The sequence below is a fragment of the Bombus bifarius genome, unplaced genomic scaffold (genome assembly GCF_011952205.1).
Source record: "Bombus bifarius isolate JDL3187 unplaced genomic scaffold, Bbif_JDL3187 scf7180000008014, whole genome shotgun sequence".
NCBI lineage: Eukaryota > Metazoa > Arthropoda > Insecta > Hymenoptera > Apidae > Bombus > Bombus bifarius.
Window position 1 is genome coordinate 573,223 of NW_022884390.1, and position 18,884 is coordinate 592,106.

Here is an 18,884-nt window from a genome sequence, read left to right on the forward strand (position 1 = left end):
ATTATATACATATAAGACTTATATATTAGGTTATCATATATATATATATATATATATATATATATATATATATATCATATATATATCATATATATATATATCATATATATATATCATATATATATATATATATGATATTCGCACACATGAATATATTTCTGATGTGTTCTTAAGTATCAAGCTGATTATCAGCTGAATCTATCATCACTTTGTGTGATCTACATTAAAGTTACAAACATATGATCAAAGAGGAAGTTGTAATACTGGAAATTATATATCTGAATCCTATATTATAAAGGTATTTGATGTAATTTATATATTTCATATAGAACTTTTAAAGTGACAGATGCGAAATATTTATCTTATTAATTTAATAATATATATATCATTTGTCAACAAAAAGTTATTAAATTTATTTATGCTTCTCTTATAATTAATATTTCTATAAAATAGCATATATGTACATGTCTCAAATTTTATTATATAGAATGAAATTTATGATAAAAAATACTTAAATTATTACATCATAATAGTATTAAAGGGTGTTTTACATGAAGGAGGCCATATAAATATCTGCTCCATTTTTAATGACATGAAAAATGTTTATGACATAATTCGAATGATTTCAAAAGAGAAATACCATGGAAGATAAATTATTTTGTCGAATTATTTCTTTTTTTTTATTTTCCTAAAGTCACCAGTATTTTCTCTTATTACTTTTGATGGATGAAAAACATTTTTTTGAGTTTGAATCATTTTAATTGAACTTTATTCATTTGACTATCTCTGAATTATAATCTTCATTCATAATGACGTTGTACCCTAGAAATGTAATGAAATTATAAGATAACGCTAAAATGATATCTGAACTTGTTTATATTATAAATGCTTGAAGTGATAGTTATATTCACCAATAGCAATATGTACTGAAAATATCAACAAAATGATGAATATATTGAGTTATGTTTATTATAGTAGATACTGGTACATACAAACAAGGTTTTTTAGCTGACTGTGATTAGTGAGAATAGATCATTAATAGATCATGAATGGATTCAACAAACTTCTATTTATGGTGAAACTATTCAGTGTGTAAAAGAGGTTATACACTTGTACACAGAACAATTACCATAAAAGGTTCAAAGAAACCGGTAGTGTTTAGAATAAAAAACCACAAACGCACGAGACAAATGCGAAAGATATTATTGTTACAATTAACCAAAATCCGCATGTAAGTGTTAACTTCAACAGAGACACCCTGTATTTAATAATAATGTTGTTGTTATTTTCTATGATTTTAGTCCATTTAATTATATGAATGTTTAAAGTTAATTTTTAAAATATATTTTCAATTTTTATGCAATATATCTTATTGTTCATTATTAAGTCTATGTTAACAATTACAGATAAGAACCTGAAGGTTATTAAATTAAAGTTTGTTTCAAAATTAATAAAAATCTATACGCCATGGCTTCAGCTTCAAGTACAAGTGCTCGAAGCTTATTTGTTGAGTCAAAAATGAGATTGGCTGATAGAGTACAAGTTAATGTAAACAATATTGCATCCCTTGCAAGACAAATACAAAGAGGTTCAAAAAGCAGTGAGGTAAAATTTCAAAATACATACATACAAACATACATTATATTTATGAAAATTCATACACTTTATAAATATCGTTTTTTTAATTAAGATACGCTTATAGATATTAATGCACAGTGCAAAAAATTTTGCACAACAAGAGCATAGTCTAGAAACTGCAGAGGCTAATCTAAAGAAAATTGCTCTTCTAACCACTCATTTAGATTACCAACTGGAATCTGTCAATAGAAGTTTTATAACTTTGGAAGAAGTTACCGAACAAGTACGTTCTATGCAAAGATAAATTATAATAAATACTTACCCTATATCTTTATTTATAATATATAATTTTTCATATATTTTAGACTTTTGTATCATATTATTACTAATTAGGTGTATAATTGTGTATTTTAGAACTATTTCTTTTTTCAATCATATAAATAATTTAAGGCTTCTATATAATAAAGTTTAATTTCACAAATATTTATTGTATTACTATAAAATGTTAATTAAGGTATTTAACTTTACAATGAATTTAAAACTACATTCTCTATTATATTTCTCATATTGTTATTATGATATATAATTTATGCTTGAAATATGTCTTTCAAATGACTTACAATACATAATTATAATTAATGTTATAAAAATTATAATCAACATATCATCCTGATAACATGATCTGTTGTGTGATTTTATTTAAAATTTATAATCTCAAAATTGTTTAAGAGAATAATTTGTATTAATAATGCACTAAAGAAATCATGTTAAATTCTTTGTTATATATTTAATAAATGATTAAAGGTTGTGAACAATTTAGTATGATTATTAATAACAAAGACCCACCTTTTGTATTTTCTTAAAAAACACAGCTTTTTTTACATAAAATTTTATAATTTTATTGAATATTCTATAAGGCTTAAATTAATTACTTACAATTGTAATGTTACATCTAACCAAACAAAAATTTTATGAGTTTTGATTGCGTACACAAGATATAATTTGCTAAATAATTAATCTTTGTTGTGAGATTTTTTAAAAAGTTATGTGTCAGTTAAATGTGTGATTTATCAAGGATATAGAATATCATAATGACCAGGGCGATATAATAAATGAACAGCTGGAGTTGCACCTTCAGGGAAATCATGTGCAGTTACTTCAGTTCCAGCGCCTCGATCCATATAACGAACACGTACACCAGTTCCTAAAGCAGTGCTCATAGCTATAATGTGAATGTGATCAGATTCTTTGTACATTGGTTCTACTTCCTATAAAAATAAACATTCTTTAGTAATTAATTTAATTAATACTGATTAAAAAATAAACTATATATATTAAAAATATAGAAAAATTATAGTTAATATATGTATATATTGTATATTATATATAGAAAAATATAGTTTTTGTGTCACATAACGAATTCTCAAAATAAACATAATATTAATTGTAAATATTGGTATAGAATAGTATTCATAGTACTTACTTGACGACAGAACTCTGAAACAGTACGTTCTCCTTCAATAAAATGCTGATAAAAATCAGCTTCAAGCCGTAATTGACCAGAGGTAATTAATCTAAGATATACAACAACATAATCAGAACATCCTTGTTCATTGAAAAGTTTATGTAATTCAATATAGCTTGACTCTGTATCTTCTCCTACTTTATCAATTACATCCATAAACTGTAATACAAAGAAACATTTTCTGTTTTGAATATTTAAAATAATAAAAAAAATAAAAATTTATCAGTATATGATTTATAATAAAATGTATTTACCGTATCATGAAAATCTTCAACTGTAAATTGGGGGAAACCTAATGCTACCAAACTTTCTTTACTTTTTAATGCAAGTTCCCGAAATTTTTCATATTCCTCTTTATTTCCAATTAACTTTTCAAGATATGCATAACTAAAGGCTCTAAAAAAGCAATTTCCATCTGGTCTAGTTCTCCTAATATATGAATATTTTTGACCTAATGCTTTAGCTTTCGAAAGGTATATTTCATCTTCAGAGTATTCACGTTCCAAACTTTTTATGGATTCTTTCTCTCCAACCAAAGCAATGGATTCAGAAATCTGGAAGATAACGACTTTATTTCATATTTTTATTTCCTTTTATAAATATAAAATAAAGAGATGAAGACAATAAATATTAAATTAGATTGTTTATATGTAACCTATCTATAATATGTACACTTAATTTACAATTCATAATAAGATAATTAGTAAACAAAATGATTATTAAACTCAAAGATAAAAAATAAGAATGGACCCTAACGACAATTATTAAATATGGTTAATGGAAATAATGTAATTTTTTTCATAAAAAATAAATAGTAATTATAAGAAAATTAAAAAAAAATCAATTTATAAAGAACGATAACATATATTAACCTCCATTTCGATACGTCTTTGTTGTTGAAGAATCAACTCATCTTGGTTGATATCTGTAATAAAACGAATATGATAAGTTATATATTCATTCTTTCGAATCATAATATATATTTAAGAACCTGTATTTTCTGTTAATTGCTCTTTGCAAGATTTCTCTTCCATATTTCAAGAAGTTTTCATAAATTTTGAAACGACTGTCAAATTATCAGTCGTAAATAAAAGCCCGATGTCCATGTGGAAATTGAAAAGGCATTTACCATTGTATTAAAATGTTTTAGATTGGTAACTATATCTCTCGAAATAGAGTGGGACGAATATTTAACAGAGTGCATTTTTTATTATATTCGTGTATATTATAGAATTAAATTTAGTAAAATGATATTACAGAAAAGAAATTATTGTTCTCTTCTCTTTAAAGTTAAGGAATAAAAATATTACGTTCCACCACTAGAAAGTCATGTCTGTTATCACTAGACTAATGTAATCCGCCAAATGTTAAATAACGTATAATTTGAAATTATATGAACATTTACATTTATTTATTTTTAATATAACTAAAAATAAAAGATTCTGATAATACACAACCTTATATATAATAATGTATCGAAAACATAAAGTTTATTATTTGCACTATTATATTAGATATCCGTAATTTTTAAATATTATATTTAATACTATTTAATTTTAGTTAATTATATCGAACTTATAAAAAAATATTCATACGAATCAATATAAAATAAAGTATTCGCTACTTTGAATTTTTTGATATTAAAATTTAAAGATATAAATATAGTTAAGAAAATTTAATATTAACTGCTGAAAATTGAACAAATATTTTTAATAAAATGAATTTTACTATATGTTATGAAATAATTGGATTGTATCAAAATTTTGTTCCTATAGCTTAACTTATTTTAGTGCACTTGAAATATCAGTTCAAATTAATATAAATATGGCAAATTTTGAAGAGGAAGGAAGTGATAAAGAATTAAATGAAAATATTATTAGTACAGGAGGAGAAAATCTTCAAGATTTTCAAGAAGAAGCTGAAAATAATGCTCGTATCGACGAAGAGCAAAAGGAAAAATTAGTAAAATTACCATTAGGTAGAATAAAAACAATTATAAAGATGGATCCTGAAGTGAATATGGTTAACCAAGAAGCTGTTTTCTTAATTACAAAATCTACGGTAATTGTAAAATGTATCTCATTTATTTATGAATTGTGAATAATTTGTATCATAATATTGCTACTATACTACAATAATTACAAAGTTTTTAAAAATTTGTAGTCAGTAAATTTGTAACAATTGTGTTATGCATGTTCTTGGGTTTATGTTTCACTTATATTCCTTATTTTTGTAAATAATTAAATGCCAGTTATTAAAGAAACATACTGTATGCAAATTATAATATAATTTACATTAAAATCTATTATATAAATCATGTTATTTATCAAATTATTTACTTTTATCGATTATTATTTTAATTTCACTAAATTAAAACATTTTAACATATACATATAAAGAATGAAGCAGTTTTTGTAATAAATATAAATAATAAATGTTTCGTGTGTGTGCGTGTCTTAATTATTAAATCTTATGTCTTATTACAGGAGCTTTTTATTGATTCTCTTACTAAAGAATCATACAAATATACAGCACGAATGAAAAAAAAAACTTTACAAAAAAGAGATGTAGAAAGTGCAATTGATAATGTTGATGCACTTGTATTTTTAGAAGGAATGCTAAATTAAAATTTAATGGAAGAGGAAAATACATAGTTTTTATTTTTGATGTAATATAGTAATAGCATTATTTTTGTACGTTATCAATAAAATTGCATTATTATATTGAACAGAATTATGTATATAGGTTCTAATTTTCATACTTAATGCAAATATTTATAAAACATAAGTGAAGAATAAATTTACAATGATACATTTTTTATAACTTATGACAATTTAATGTGTAATGCTATAATATAAATATAAAAGTAATATAAAAGTAACAATATTTTTTAAATATGTGAATTAAAATAAACCCTGAAATTTTATTACACCCAGTACATAGTCAAAGAAAACCTAAGTCTTTAAGAAGAAGATATGAAATTGAATGTACATATTCTTTGTATGAGGAAGATAGTGGTTAAATGCATTTTGTTATATTTATATTAAAATTTATTTATTTCATATTTAACATGTATTTTTATTGTAAAACTCATTTAATACAGTTATATAATTTCATCTGCATGTACAAAGAACTGCATAATTTTTTTATTATACAAATAAAATATATAAATTAAATTTTTATTAACATACACATTTATATATTTTTAAAAGTATTTTAACATTATTCTTTTAAATATTCTTAAGTTATTTGTAATACATCTTGTATAATGCAGAATGAAATATGTATATCACAATTACTTTTAATTTTCAATTTAATATTGTAGTATTTGTGTACAATGAATAAACTCTCTAACTTTCTTTATTTGAAATGTCAAAGAATATTGTTCATGTGGAAAGGAGCATTTTAAAAATTTAAATCTAATACATAACTTATGAGTAATATAAAGACAAAAAATCAGTCTTATTTTACACATGCCAATTATTTAGTTTTTATTGTATCAATTGCAAATCTGTAGAGATCATACTTAAAATAAATAATGGTATATATAACAATATATGGTGTCAGAACAGAGATAAGGACCTATGAATATACAAAATCGAATTATTAAATGAAAATATTTAAACTTATTCATTTTTATTGAAAATGGGAATAAAAATATATCTAATAAAATAAAGGGTATAGATGTGGTTAAAAAAGTATCTTTTTCAGAGCTGTTTTTTTAATTATTTAACATTACTTTTTAATTAGAATTGCACTTCTTTACATATATTTTAGAATATAAGAAAAGTTCAATGATATTTTGTTAGAATGTCCATTCTGATTTCTTTAAAATATTTTAATTAGTACGATTAAATTTTGCATGTAATTAAAGCCATTGGGTTTTCAATTAATTAAAGAAGGATGATATTAATAATAAAATATTATATGTATTCTTTACAAAAATATTTACTTATATCATTAAAGCTTATAATAGAAATTATATAAGTTTGCTTCTTATAAATGAATATTTCTATTTTGTTCCATAAGTCTTTCTGTTTAAAAAACAGGATCACAAAAATTTCTAAAATATAAATTATTAATTTAATGCAAATAATTATTAAAATATTTTAAAGGAAAACAATATAACTTACAAAATATTTCTCCTACTATTTGCTGATACGTATATGGCTCGAATAAAAGATTTAATTAACAATAAGTGATCAATTAACAATAAGTAATTAAAACAAAGATATTTAATGGTATTCTCCATTTTCAAAATATTTTCAACTGAATATTTTATCAGCGAAAAACATTTACCGTGGAATCAACACATCATTTATGAACCACTCTCTATGAGTTTACTAATTTATACCAACATTCATATTGAATATATGTACTACTAACGAAATACGTAACTGTATTTTATTATTATACTCAATAATATATATATATATATATATATATATATATATATATATATAACATAAGCATATCACTTACATTTAAATGGTTCAATTTATGAATTGAACCATTTCTAGTTAACTCATCACATTATTTAAAATATTTTGGAATCAAGTGATCAGAATGGTACATTAATTTATACATTTTTTCTTGAACTATTTTTTATTATAATTTTAAAAGTGACAAAAACATTTGTTTTTTAGTTTCAGGGTATTTCATAATAGTTATAAAAAAATATACTAATGCAAAAGATAATTCTGAATATAAAATGTCAAATTTGCAAAACTTAATTGTTATGGAAGTATTCTCAGTGGAAACTTCTAACTTTTTCCAATATTAATATAACTCAGTCACTGAACTTTTTTATATTATCCAAATTTTAGCTTCTCGAATATTTGTTTTGTTAACATAGAAAATTATGAAAAAATTATAAACAGCCTTTTCAATTGTTTACATAGAATCTTATTTCCAAAAATTTTAAATAAAACTTTGAAACTTTCATTAGAAATATTTTCTTAATTATATAATTTTGAAAGTATGTTCATGTAACATTTTGCATTTTGAATCATTCTATTTTTACATTCTAAATAATGTAAATTTTGATATGAACATTATCAAATATCTTAGTACATCAATTACATGCAAGAGCTACTATTTCAATTGTAACTCAAAAACAACAGAATTTAGAAGATATCAGAATTGTTGTGTAAGTTTATAATAAAAAATTGTTTAATGTTACATGGTTATTACATTTTATAGATATTAGATTGCAGACACATTATTTGAAACAATTTAAGATAAAAAGATCCTGAATTCCTTTCATTGCTTTCAGTTTTTTTAAATACAGGAAAAATTATTGAAACAACTTCCTGCATAACTATATTTTGCACACTATATTAAGATGCTATGTAATATTATAATATTTGAGTATTATATTTGGATTAAATTGAAAGATCATTTATATTTTGCTAAGTATTGAAACTATTACTTTTTATATATTTTTGTTTTTCCTTTGTATTAATAAATTCTTTATTTATAAATATAATGTGAAAATGTGTGTATATGTGGTTCCATTTTATATGGATTAAAAATTAATCCGTATTTTTGAAATTTTAATTCATGGTGCATTGTGAATTTTAGTATGATTGTAATCTTCTGTATTTTAAAATACATTAGAATTGTGTTTTTTTTAAATCTAAAGTAATACAAATTAATTTTATACATAAATCAATGATTTAGGTAAGAATTTAAATTTCTTACCTAATTTTTCTACTATTGTTAAACAAATATTAGTCACCAAGTTATAAAATAAATTGTACTTTGCAATATTTTTGCATAAGTAGATACGTTTTTAAAAAATAAATTTTCATTACAATAAAAATAAAAAAATATTTTTATGACAAAAGTTACATAAGTATACTTTCTAAAATTCATCATCAATATGATTCCAATATTGTGCTAAAACTAATGAATATTATTTATATTTGTATGAAGGAAAGAATATATAAGAATTCATTTGGGAGTACTATGTATATTATTGTATAATTATACATGATGGATGCTAAGAGATTAGGAAGTAACTTGCCATACTTTTTACTTCTTACGTTTAGTTTTACGACGCTTACAGTCCCCTCCAAAAGAACTTTGATTTGGTGGACTTGAATTTCCGGTCTTGGTGTGATTGTATAACTTTTTTAAAAAGTTCTCAAAATCTGCCTCACTATTCAATGTATACAATCGTTTACAGAGTTATACAATATCGGAAACCACAAGATATTTGTGAATTTAACAAAAATTCAATACCTGGTATTTGGATCTATTTGTTGGCGTCTTTTACCATTATTAGCCGTTCGTGATGGTGGTCGTTGACCTAAGACAATTCTATACTGAACACTATGTGTATTTGCTCTTAGGTGTTTTAAATTACCAGCTTGACAAGCTGCCCAATCTGTGACATCATATACTGCTCCTTCCATACAGGCATAATAATGCCAAAGAAAGCCCATTAAACGAGACTCTGCCCAAATGTCTCCCTAATTAATTTGAAAAATGTAAATTTAAGAACACAGTACAATCCATTTGCTTTCATATAACATTTTGATAATTACTTCTTTTGCACCATGACGTATTTTACATTGAGCACAATATCTTGCTGCATAACAAGGACGTTGTGTTGGAATTCTTTTGTGCCTTAAACCACAATTTGTACATCTTATTGTATTTGCTGCCTGTTCCATCTTTCTGTGAAGTTGAGAGAGTAAATCACTTAATACACCCCAAGCTGCTTCAACTTGTCTAGTTTGATCAAATGCTTGTCTACGTTCCTAAAATATTGAGAGTGTAGTACAAAGATAATATGAACATGAAAAATATAATTTTGCTTTGGGACAAATTTTTTATTATATAGTAAGTACAAAAATATGTAGTACCGGTTCACCAATTATATCAAATGCATGTACAAGTATTTTGAATGCTTCTTCCGCACCAGGCTGATTATTTTTATCTGGATGAACCAAGAAGGCCTGTCTCTTATAATACTTTTTAATATCATCATCTGAACATGTTGGCGTAACACCAAGTATACTGTAGGGATCCTTTCCTTTACAAGCTAATAATCTTTTCATAGCCTCTTCACCAGTGCTAGGTAATGCAATATTGGCTTCAAGACCACCATGTATCCAATTACTATTTTCTTCTTTTTCTTCATTTTTAGTTTTTATTTTACGCCAAAACGCAAATTTACTATTACCAAACCAATTATCCAATTGCTTGCCAATAGCATTCAAAATACGAATTTTTGAGAATGTCATAGCCACATAAACCCATAAATATTTTAAATATAGTATAGTATGATACCATCCACATTTTCCACTAAAATATAAACACAGAAGTCTGATTACTGGTACTATACAAAACATATTAAAAAATAGTACACTATAGAATTCAGTTAGAATACTTCTTATATTAAGCATTACTTACAGAAGAATCATAAGATTAGCACTCATGCTAACTACATCAGATACTAGATGTAGTAACCAATGAAATATTTTTAATCCAATTTTAATCCAATGGGTAGCATATTTATTTAAGTTTTTATATAAATCTTTGACTGGTGATTCCCTATTTTCTCTTCTTCGATTTCTTTGAGCCTTTTTAATTTGTGTTTTTTCAACTTGAAAACGTTTAGAATTCTTTTCCTTGGTTACCTTTTTTTCTTCTTTATTTACTTTATTCACAACCTGTTGATTTTTCTCTATTTTTTCAGAATAAATAGTTTCACTGGAAGTGTTTATTATATTTAAATTATTATTTATTTGTATGGGACGTTTAGGAATATTTCCAGTAGATTTAGGATTATTATTTTGAACTTTTGAATTATTAAGTGTCTCTCCTTTTTCTGCTTTCTTAGATATTTTAGAAACTTTTTTCTTTTCAAATTGGTTTGATCTATCAAAACTATTTATTTCATGAACTTCAGTTGGTGAACCAAGATTATCTAATGATACCCAGCGTCTTGGGAGGTTCGAATTATTTTTTTCTAATACTTTTCGTGGTATTTGTATTTTTGGGGAATTGTGATCATCACTACCAGATGAATTTTGTCTCTTTAATGTTGTAGATTTAGATTTATTCTTTGAATTTTTATTAGAAACCTTCTTATTTACAGATTCTGTTTTGGGTTTTATAGATTGAACTGTTAGAGGAGATGGAGGTGTTGGAGCAGATTTTGTTAGAACATCAGAATAAGAGGGTCGCATAGGTTTAACTTCCGCTACCATACGAGGTTTCTTATGTTGAAAGTCAGTTGAATTTCTAGGCAATTCTTCAGGATCTCTAATATCTATGTTTGGTTGCAGTACTGGGGTTACATTTGGAGATCCACCAAAGGGACTATATGTACCAGACTGGTTTGGCGCCCAATTACCAACCAAATTCTCAATTAATTGTTTTCCATTAAAATTTTGAGTTGGTAATTCAGATGGTACATTCATGTGTCGATCATTAAAAAGACCATATTCTCGATCAATTATGTTTTGATTTCTGTAAGATGTCATATTTGAAAGCTGACATTGTTCTGCCATAATTTGTGAAGCATTTCCATAAATTACATTAATATAATTGCCTCTTCCAACATCTATAGTGCCAATTAAATCATTATTTTCATTTATACCTAAGTGATTTACTGCTTGAGATGGAAAGTAGATTGAATCTGTTGGAGAATCATAATTCGACATATCTTGCATATAAAGAGGAGCACCCATTGGAGGCATGGATTGCATTGTGGGTGGATTAGAATGACAAGATTGACCAGCAATATAATGTCTTGTTTGATTTGACGAATAATTTCCCCAATTATGAGACGTAGTTTGTTGTGGATTTACACCAAATTGAACATAATGACCATTAGAATTTTCTAAATCTGAAGTCATAGCTTCAATAATTTTATCTAAAGACATACGTTTAAAGCCAGAAGGTGACTGTTGTTGCTCTGCCATATTGTGATATCTTCTTAAAAAAAAAAAAAACATTATCAAAATTGCATGCATGAGTAACAAAATATTTTTATTGAATTATATAATAAAAAATAAAATTCTGTAGCAAACATTCTATTAAACGTAGGTTTTCTTTATACCATCAAAAACAAGTTATTCTGTGATAAATATTGTATTTTCCTTCTTTGAAAAAAAAGAAAAATGAATAATTTGAAACTGTTTGCGGGTTGTATACAAAAGAAATGTAAAAAATCTATACAATAGAACGAAAACATTGACGTAAACAACTTTATTTAAATTACTTGTGACATAGAAAATAATCTTAAATATAATTTGATAACCTAAAACAAATGTTTCTTTGTAAAATCATATCAAGTATAACGATGTAATGCTTACATTTATCGGCAAGTATATCACTCTTGAATATCCGTTTACATTATACTTAAAATAAACGGCTTCTTAACATATTGCAAAGGAAATATTATATTTAAGTGATATATACAATTTTAAAGCATATACCATGCGGTTAATACAAAATCAGTCACTATATTTATTCGTGATCCGCACTACCAGCAGATTCATAAACGGATCATATAAATAGTTTTCTGTCTGTATACATACAACCACGTATATAATATTGTTGCGAAAAGTTCCTAGGTAAACGGATATGTCCAATTACAGACCCGTTATGGTTTCGATATATAGAATTTCAAAATAATTTTCAGTAAGAGATTCTTATTTATTTATATTACATATTTCTTTATAAATTTCGTTAAAATATTTAAATAGGAATATTTGTATTCTCTTAAATTTAACAATGTGTTGCGCCTTTTTACTAGAAAAGCGTTCCTACTATTTTTATACAGGGTGAGTCTAATAATTGGGCCGAACTATAACTTTGTTGCTATTACAGGTAAAAAGAATTTGTAGAGGAAAATTTTACGTTCTTTATCAAGATTCATTACAATCTATCATTGTATAGCGCGATTCTTTTCAGAAATGCACAGGTCGTAACATATAATTGCGAAATAAAATTGCACCTTTTTAAAAATGGAGTTCTATGATTCTTTTTATATTAATTGATTCCTCATGCTATTCTAAACAAAAGAGTATTAGGACACAACGCCATGAAAATTAATATTTCATGAAATATTTCAAATCTTATACAATATGCTTTGACGTTGAGGTGTAGCGTTACTGTTATGTTTATTAAAGTCTAGTCCATAGTCCATATTACGATTATATAAATACGTGTCGACGTTCGCTAGGGGAAATTATCTAAAAATTGAGTTGTGAAAAGTCAACATGGGAGACAACAAAGTTCTCGTTCTTGCAAGATAAATATACATGAATAGTGTGTCTCTATCCTTGTCTCAGACATTCATGTCGGCATATCACGCATGTAGAGAATGAGAACTTTCTTGTTTTCTATGTTGATTTTTCACGATTCAATTTTCGGACAGTTTTCCTTATACTTTGATATATGAGTGCTGAAACTATTCAAGATTCAAGACCTGTTTATATGGAAACAGTTCATACTATCAGGAAAGGACTTTTCTGATACTGCTAATTATGCATTGTGCTACTCACAGCATTGACAAAGTGGTTATGATACTGACAGACAAGTGAGACAAATGCTGTTTATGTTGCTTGATATTCATACTTCCGTACATTTCGTTGAATCATTAATCATTACAGTATCTAGAATTATATCAAATCACATCAACGTACAATTGCGTCGCAATAAGTTTTACAAGTAACGAGAAAGTGGATATGTTTATCGTTTTCATCTAGTGCGATTATAATTCAAATGTTGTAACAGAAATGTATCGCTGTGAATATATTCTAGAAAAATACAAAACAATTTAATAAAGTATGGTTTATTGGAGTAAGGAAAGAAAAGTTATACAAAGCCAGTTGTACAAAATTAGCAAAACATGAAAATTAGCAGCAGAATTGCATATCAGTCCAAGTTCGGGATACCGAATTTTATAGTTGCAATAAATTTCTTCACTATCGTTAGTCTATACAGAATACTTTACATGCTGGAGATAAGTTTTGTAGAATACAGTTCTGTTGATTCTTTTACAGCAAAGTTATTTTTTACAAAAAGATTTAGACATTTGTTGATAAATTAAAAATTGTATATTTTATTCACATCTTTGGTTTGCTGCTCATAAATATCTAAATCACAATATATTAAAAATAATACAGTAATATGAACATTATAATACTATGTAATATATTACTACATTATGTACAGTAAATGTAGATGATATACATATATATATATATATGTATATGTATATCATTTAAATCATCTATATCATGTAAATTATATCAATAACAATAACAATGACATATCAAATACACGTTATGTATAATGTAAAATATATATTAATAACAAATATATGAAATCCAAAATGTAAATGATAATACTGTAATCATAAAAATAACAGCATAGTTCACGTTCACCGATGAATTACAAGGTATGTTCCCCCTTCTAGATTGGCAAGCACATATTTCTAATACGTAACCTTCAATCTGCAAAAATATTGATGATATAGATTTACAAGAATGTATTTTTAAAAACAGAAATTAGTAATATATAAAATCCAGCAATGAATGTAAAAATTGAAAGAGATGTAATAAGGAAGCAACTTTAGCTTTCAGTAACCAAAAATCAATTAAAATTCAAGTAGTTTTTTAAATATGTTACAAATTCATTACAACTTCTATATCAATTAATATTTAAAATAATAATATTTTGCACTTTTGAACTGCCCTTCTATTGTTACAAACCTCTCTATTGATAAGATTTTTCAAAATATTAAATAATTCTTGAGGAATACCCTTTTATGTAAACAACATATAAATAAGTTAAATAAAGATTATTACATATTGTATTATTTCTAAAATATAAAATAATGAACTTAAAATTACACTTACGCTTTCTTTATAGCATCCTGATGTGATAGGTATTACGTCATCTTCTATTACTTTTCCACAAAATGATGATGTATTAACAACTGCAATCATTTTTAATTTTATGGTATCCATTTTATATTTTTTAATATGAGCTGTTATAATGTAATATACTTACTCTCATTATTATAAGTAAAAGTATATTTTATACAAACATTGCCAGATGCAACAGAACATACGTGTTCCATTGATTCCCAAAATTCTTCATATTCAGATGCATTTGGTGCTTTTTCTAAAATATAAGCAGCAATTACGACTTTGTAATTACTGATTAAAAATAATATATTATAAATAAAAATATAATAATTAAAATAAATATTACTATAATTCTTCTGCATAAATATAATTAAAAATATACAAATAGTACCATTATTGTGTAGAAATAATTTTAAAGAAGACATTGTTTACCTGAATAAAGTATAGGATCAATACAGGGAGCATTTTTGATTTTAGAACAATTAGTGCTTCTTAATGCAGGTTCTACCCAAGTGAGATTAAAACAATATGATTTATCATCTGCTTTAACTAGAAAGTAAATGGTAAATGTAATCTTATTACTTCTTTTTAAATTTTAACATGTCAAATATAATTACCTGATAATAAAAAACTTCCACAGATAATTAAAAATACATATAACTTAATTTTCATCATTTTGATCTATTCACTGATTTACTCTGAACTTTTTATTCTACTGACCACCTTTATAAAGCTTATCTGATAAAAATAGTTGTTATCATAGTGACTAATCACATATCAGATATTGCATCCATTGTAGAGTCTCATATTAAACTTGATGTAAAAATCACAAGTTTATTTATTTACATATAAAGAATAAAGAGATAATTACAACCGCCATTAGATATATACAATGTACAAAGTATACTTTATTAAGTAAATATTTGTAATTTATTACAATGATTAATACATATTTACACTTTTGAAGGATGTAATGATTTTTAGTTAACAATGTTATGAGAGTAAGTAAAAATCAGCCATTATAGAAAAATTCTTAGCCTACTAATAAAGGTAAAGTATCTTTAGTAAATGTTTCATACAGTTTGTCCTTGATGTTCACACAATTATGCTTTTTGTTCGTTTATAAAGGTATAATTATTTAAAAATGATATACGAAATTTTATTAAAATTCGTCATGTCTGGCCAATGCCTCACCAAAATCAGTTGCTTGAGAACCAACAAAAATATCATATTTTTCCAATATTTCATCTTTAGTAAGTTTTTGGTCTGCATCTGTATCTGCTTCAAATATGAGATGCCGAGATTCTGCTTCTGCATGATCAAAGTCAGCCGGGATAATCCATGTTTTGACCTAAATTGAAATATTTGTTTAGTTGAAATTTATTATTTTGATATAGTCATATATTTTATATAAATGTGTCAATGTGTCACCTCTTCAAAGTTTAGAAAACCATCGCCATCTTTATCCCGATACATAGAAAATTGTTCTTTTTCATTTTTTACCCATTCTGGTTCTTCTTCACCTTCTGCACCATCATACATATCACCTACAGGAAAAGGTATACTTCACTGTTTCGTAAAAGATATAATAATAAAAGATTTTGTTTTATAAGAAACATTGATTTTAAACAATTTTCACCAAATATTTGCACAAATTAAATGCAAAAGGAAGTGGAATATATACCGATATATTCTGAAAGAGATACTTTCCCATCTCCATCTTTGTCAACATCTTCCATAGTTTCTATCACTACAATATCTTTCATATGATCTGCCTCTTCTGCATGAAGGAAAGCAAGAAATTCTTCTTTCGTAAGAGCATCATCACCATCTAGGTCTGCAGCTGCCCAACGTCTACGATCTTTCTTAAGCAAAGCAACATATGAAAAAGTATTATCTTTAGATTTTTCATGATTTTCTAATTCGTGTTCATCCATATCTCCATAAACCATTGCTAAATATTCTGTCCATGGAAGTTTCTCTTTTTGTTCAGGGTTATGAGATTTCCATTGATGTTCAACATCATCTCGTATGTAGCGTTGTTGAGTATATAATATCCAGTCTTTAAGTTCTTCTCCAGTAACATAACCATCTTTATCTTTATCTATTTTATCAACTATTATTCCTAACCTTCTTGTACTTTCTTCAGGAGTAAGCTGATCAAAAGTTTTTGCTTCTTCACCTAGGAAAGCCTCGTGGTCATAAGCAGGATTATGTTGAGAATTGACATAGTGTTCTTCGTTACTTGGTTCCTGAAATAGATCTTATTAGAGAAGCGTAAATTAAAAATATATAAATAAATTTATATTATCTAGAGTGAAAATATGCATATATATTATTTATTTAAAAAAATTTTATCTCAAAGAAAGGAGAACAGTGTGAAAAGAATATTTAAATGTATTCCTCGAGGTTATGCGTTGAAGATTTGTTTATTTGTTTATGTAAGAAATTATTTTTACTATAAAGCAACTGAAAATGAAAGGTTTTTATTGCATACATATCTAAACAGTTTGATTTATGTATATATTTGCAAATGACAAACAAACCTTATTGATAACTCGCGATTTATGTTCATCATCCGGCTTCGGAATTGCCGTCGTCAAAACAGAAAAACCAATCAAAATTTGAAGAAGCATGAATTCTTGCATAGCTCACTTAAACACGAGTAAATGAACGAAATTATTAGGACTTTAAACGTTAAAATTAAAAGTAATGATAGCTTCTATTTTAGTTTTAGTTCAGTTCAGCTTACTGAAACTTCCACATCAGCAAAGCTTAATGTCTTGCTTGATGCTATATCCCCACTTCTCAGCTATATATTCGTTTTACAAACCATTTCTGATGCTGATGCTGCAATGCCTTTGCTCTATATCGCAAAGTATCATAATCATGCGAGTAATTGTGTACACTAGTAGGGTGTTTATTAGCTAAATAGCTATCGTATTAATCCGCGTATGATTGGTTCACGTGATTATCGATAAATGTAAAAGATACAATTTTATTTAATCAAAATAACATACTATATTAAAACAATTTAGGAATTAATATTACATTAATTTTTTAAATGAATTTACCCTCTATTTTTGTATTAATATTTAAATATACAAGACATTTAATAGAAATATTCTACAAATATTAACAGATTATTATAGAATTTCATTTTTGTTTAATAAATATTAATGTACACATTGTAAAAATCATAAATAATGTAAATATTAATTATAATTGTCGATGTAATCTAAATTAATGTTTTAATTAAGTAATAAGTAATAACGATCATGCTTTTGAAAAATTGTGCCGGTACTGGATTAGGAGTCATGAGAGTCAAGACGATTAACTTTTATAATTGCGGATGATTTAGAATTTAAAGAAAACAGTTATAGGAGCAAATTTCATAAAAAATGGTATGGAGATAAGAGCTTCCCATCTCGAGTAGTAACAAAAAAGAGAAAACATAGGATAAACTCAAAACGAAATCATTATTATGATAAGTAATAAGAATTAAATAAAATAAGAAATAAGTAGATGCTATAAAATAGTTTTAAGAATATGTAAATAACATCAATTATAAGTTAATAAAACATAAGTTGGTTAAGTAGTAAACATAGTTGAGTTATATATCTCGACACATTTCATAATGATAATAATAATAAAATAATGATGATATGAAAAGTGGTACATATATGTCTAAATAATATATATAATTATATTTGATATTAGTAGATATATTTTAAACAGGTAATATGCGTGTACGTTTATTGCTGCAATACTAATTGTTTAATTAAAAGCTATGGGTTTAACTGCTTGGTTTTTAACTACACAGCATGTGCGTAATTAATTATCAGAGTTAATTCATCCATTCTTGCTCATATATGTAGCTAAGA

At 25.4% G+C, this 18,884-nt stretch overlaps 6 protein-coding genes across 7 annotated transcripts; 2 read left to right on the top strand and 4 right to left on the bottom strand.

Moving 5' to 3' along the window:
- The first annotated feature begins 168 nt into the window (after positions 1-168).
- LOC117206971 (BLOC-1-related complex subunit 7) lies at positions 169-2,392 on the top strand. The gene is made up of 4 exons (XM_033446723.1): positions 169-298; positions 976-1,231; positions 1,407-1,605; positions 1,703-2,392. Exons 3-4 carry the CDS (start codon positions 1,468-1,470, stop codon positions 1,880-1,882), a joined length of 318 nt encoding a protein of 105 aa, XP_033302614.1. The 5' UTR covers positions 169-298; positions 976-1,231; positions 1,407-1,467; the 3' UTR covers positions 1,883-2,392.
- A 130-nt stretch (positions 2,393-2,522) lies between these two features.
- On the bottom strand, positions 2,523-4,252 carry LOC117206970 (ubiquitin thioesterase otubain-like). Its single transcript, XM_033446722.1, has 5 exons — positions 4,095-4,252; positions 3,976-4,028; positions 3,358-3,657; positions 3,062-3,262; positions 2,523-2,846 (listed from the first exon to the last, which is right to left on the bottom strand). The coding sequence occupies exons 1-5, from the start codon at positions 4,135-4,137 to the stop codon at positions 2,649-2,651; spliced, it is 795 nt and encodes a 264-aa protein (XP_033302613.1). The 5' UTR covers positions 4,138-4,252; the 3' UTR covers positions 2,523-2,648.
- A 571-nt stretch (positions 4,253-4,823) lies between these two features.
- Positions 4,824-5,922, top strand: LOC117206980 (DNA polymerase epsilon subunit 4). The gene is made up of 2 exons (XM_033446741.1): positions 4,824-5,164; positions 5,590-5,922. The coding sequence occupies exons 1-2, from the start codon at positions 4,928-4,930 to the stop codon at positions 5,728-5,730; spliced, it is 378 nt and encodes a 125-aa protein (XP_033302632.1). The 5' UTR covers positions 4,824-4,927; the 3' UTR covers positions 5,731-5,922.
- A 3,135-nt stretch (positions 5,923-9,057) lies between these two features.
- LOC117206954 (dnaJ homolog dnj-5) lies at positions 9,058-12,661 on the bottom strand. Its single transcript, XM_033446694.1, has 6 exons — positions 12,436-12,661; positions 10,526-12,055; positions 9,976-10,417; positions 9,655-9,870; positions 9,350-9,579; positions 9,058-9,266 (listed from the first exon to the last, which is right to left on the bottom strand). The coding sequence occupies exons 2-6, from the start codon at positions 12,040-12,042 to the stop codon at positions 9,140-9,142; spliced, it is 2,532 nt and encodes an 843-aa protein (XP_033302585.1). The 5' UTR covers positions 12,043-12,055; positions 12,436-12,661; the 3' UTR covers positions 9,058-9,139.
- Positions 12,662-13,679: 1,018 nt separating this feature from the next.
- On the bottom strand, positions 13,680-15,801 carry LOC117206956. The gene is made up of 5 exons (XM_033446697.1): positions 15,618-15,801; positions 15,433-15,549; positions 15,143-15,256; positions 14,989-15,068; positions 13,680-14,583 (listed from the first exon to the last, which is right to left on the bottom strand). The coding sequence occupies exons 1-5, from the start codon at positions 15,673-15,675 to the stop codon at positions 14,437-14,439; spliced, it is 516 nt and encodes a 171-aa protein (XP_033302588.1). The 5' UTR covers positions 15,676-15,801; the 3' UTR covers positions 13,680-14,436.
- An 85-nt stretch (positions 15,802-15,886) lies between these two features.
- On the bottom strand, positions 15,887-17,811 carry LOC117206955 (calumenin). Of its 2 annotated transcripts, XM_033446695.1 has the most exons (5): positions 17,753-17,808; positions 17,547-17,654; positions 16,685-17,252; positions 16,432-16,547; positions 15,887-16,351 (listed from the first exon to the last, which is right to left on the bottom strand). In XM_033446695.1, exons 2-5 carry the CDS (start codon positions 17,646-17,648, stop codon positions 16,163-16,165), a joined length of 975 nt encoding a protein of 324 aa, XP_033302586.1. In that variant the 5' UTR covers positions 17,649-17,654; positions 17,753-17,808; the 3' UTR covers positions 15,887-16,162. The 2 variants fall into 2 exon arrangements, with proteins under 2 accessions (XP_033302586.1, XP_033302587.1); XM_033446696.1 differs by having other exon boundaries at positions 16,685-17,263; positions 17,547-17,811.
- Positions 17,812-18,884: the final 1,073 nt, after the last annotated feature.

Coding starts and splice junctions, on each gene's coding strand:
- LOC117206971 (XM_033446723.1), top strand. CDS start 1,468: ATGGCTTCAGCTTCAAGTACAAGTGCTCGAAGCTTATTTGTTGAGTCA. Junction 1,606..1,702: donor GAGGTTCAAAAAGCAGTGAG/GTAAAATTTCAA, acceptor ATACGCTTATAG/ATATTAATGCACAGTGCAAA.
- LOC117206970 (XM_033446722.1), bottom strand. CDS start 4,137: ATGGAAGAGAAATCTTGCAAAGAGCAATTAACAGAAAATACAG. Junction 4,029..4,094: donor GCAATTAACAGAAAATACAG/GTTCTTAAATAT, acceptor GTTTTATTACAG/ATATCAACCAAGATGAGTTG. Junction 2,847..3,061: donor TTTCAGAGTTCTGTCGTCAA/GTAAGTACTATG, acceptor TTATTTTTATAG/GAAGTAGAACCAATGTACAA.
- LOC117206980 (XM_033446741.1), top strand. CDS start 4,928: ATGGCAAATTTTGAAGAGGAAGGAAGTGATAAAGAATTAAATGAAAAT. Junction 5,165..5,589: donor TCTTAATTACAAAATCTACG/GTAATTGTAAAA, acceptor GTCTTATTACAG/GAGCTTTTTATTGATTCTCT.
- LOC117206954 (XM_033446694.1), bottom strand. CDS start 12,042: ATGGCAGAGCAACAACAGTCACCTTCTGGCTTTAAACGTATGTCTTTA. Junction 10,418..10,525: donor GCTAATCTTATGATTCTTCT/GTAAGTAATGCT, acceptor TTTATATTTTAG/TGGAAAATGTGGATGGTATC. Junction 9,580..9,654: donor TACGTCATGGTGCAAAAGAA/GTAATTATCAAA, acceptor CAAATTAATTAG/GGAGACATTTGGGCAGAGTC.
- LOC117206956 (XM_033446697.1), bottom strand. CDS start 15,675: ATGATGAAAATTAAGTTATATGTATTTTTAATTATCTGTGGAAGTTTT. Junction 15,069..15,142: donor TTTTACTTATAATAATGAGA/GTAAGTATATTA, acceptor AAATGATTGCAG/TTGTTAATACATCATCATTT. Junction 14,584..14,988: donor CAGGATGCTATAAAGAAAGC/GTAAGTGTAATT, acceptor ATATTTTTGCAG/ATTGAAGGTTACGTATTAGA.
- LOC117206955 (XM_033446695.1), bottom strand. CDS start 17,648: ATGCAAGAATTCATGCTTCTTCAAATTTTGATTGGTTTTTCTGTTTTG. Junction 17,253..17,546: donor AATCGCGAGTTATCAATAAG/GTTTGTTTGTCA, acceptor GATCTATTTCAG/GAACCAAGTAACGAAGAACA. Junction 16,548..16,684: donor ATCTCTTTCAGAATATATCG/GTATATATTCCA, acceptor CTTTTCCTGTAG/GTGATATGTATGATGGTGCA.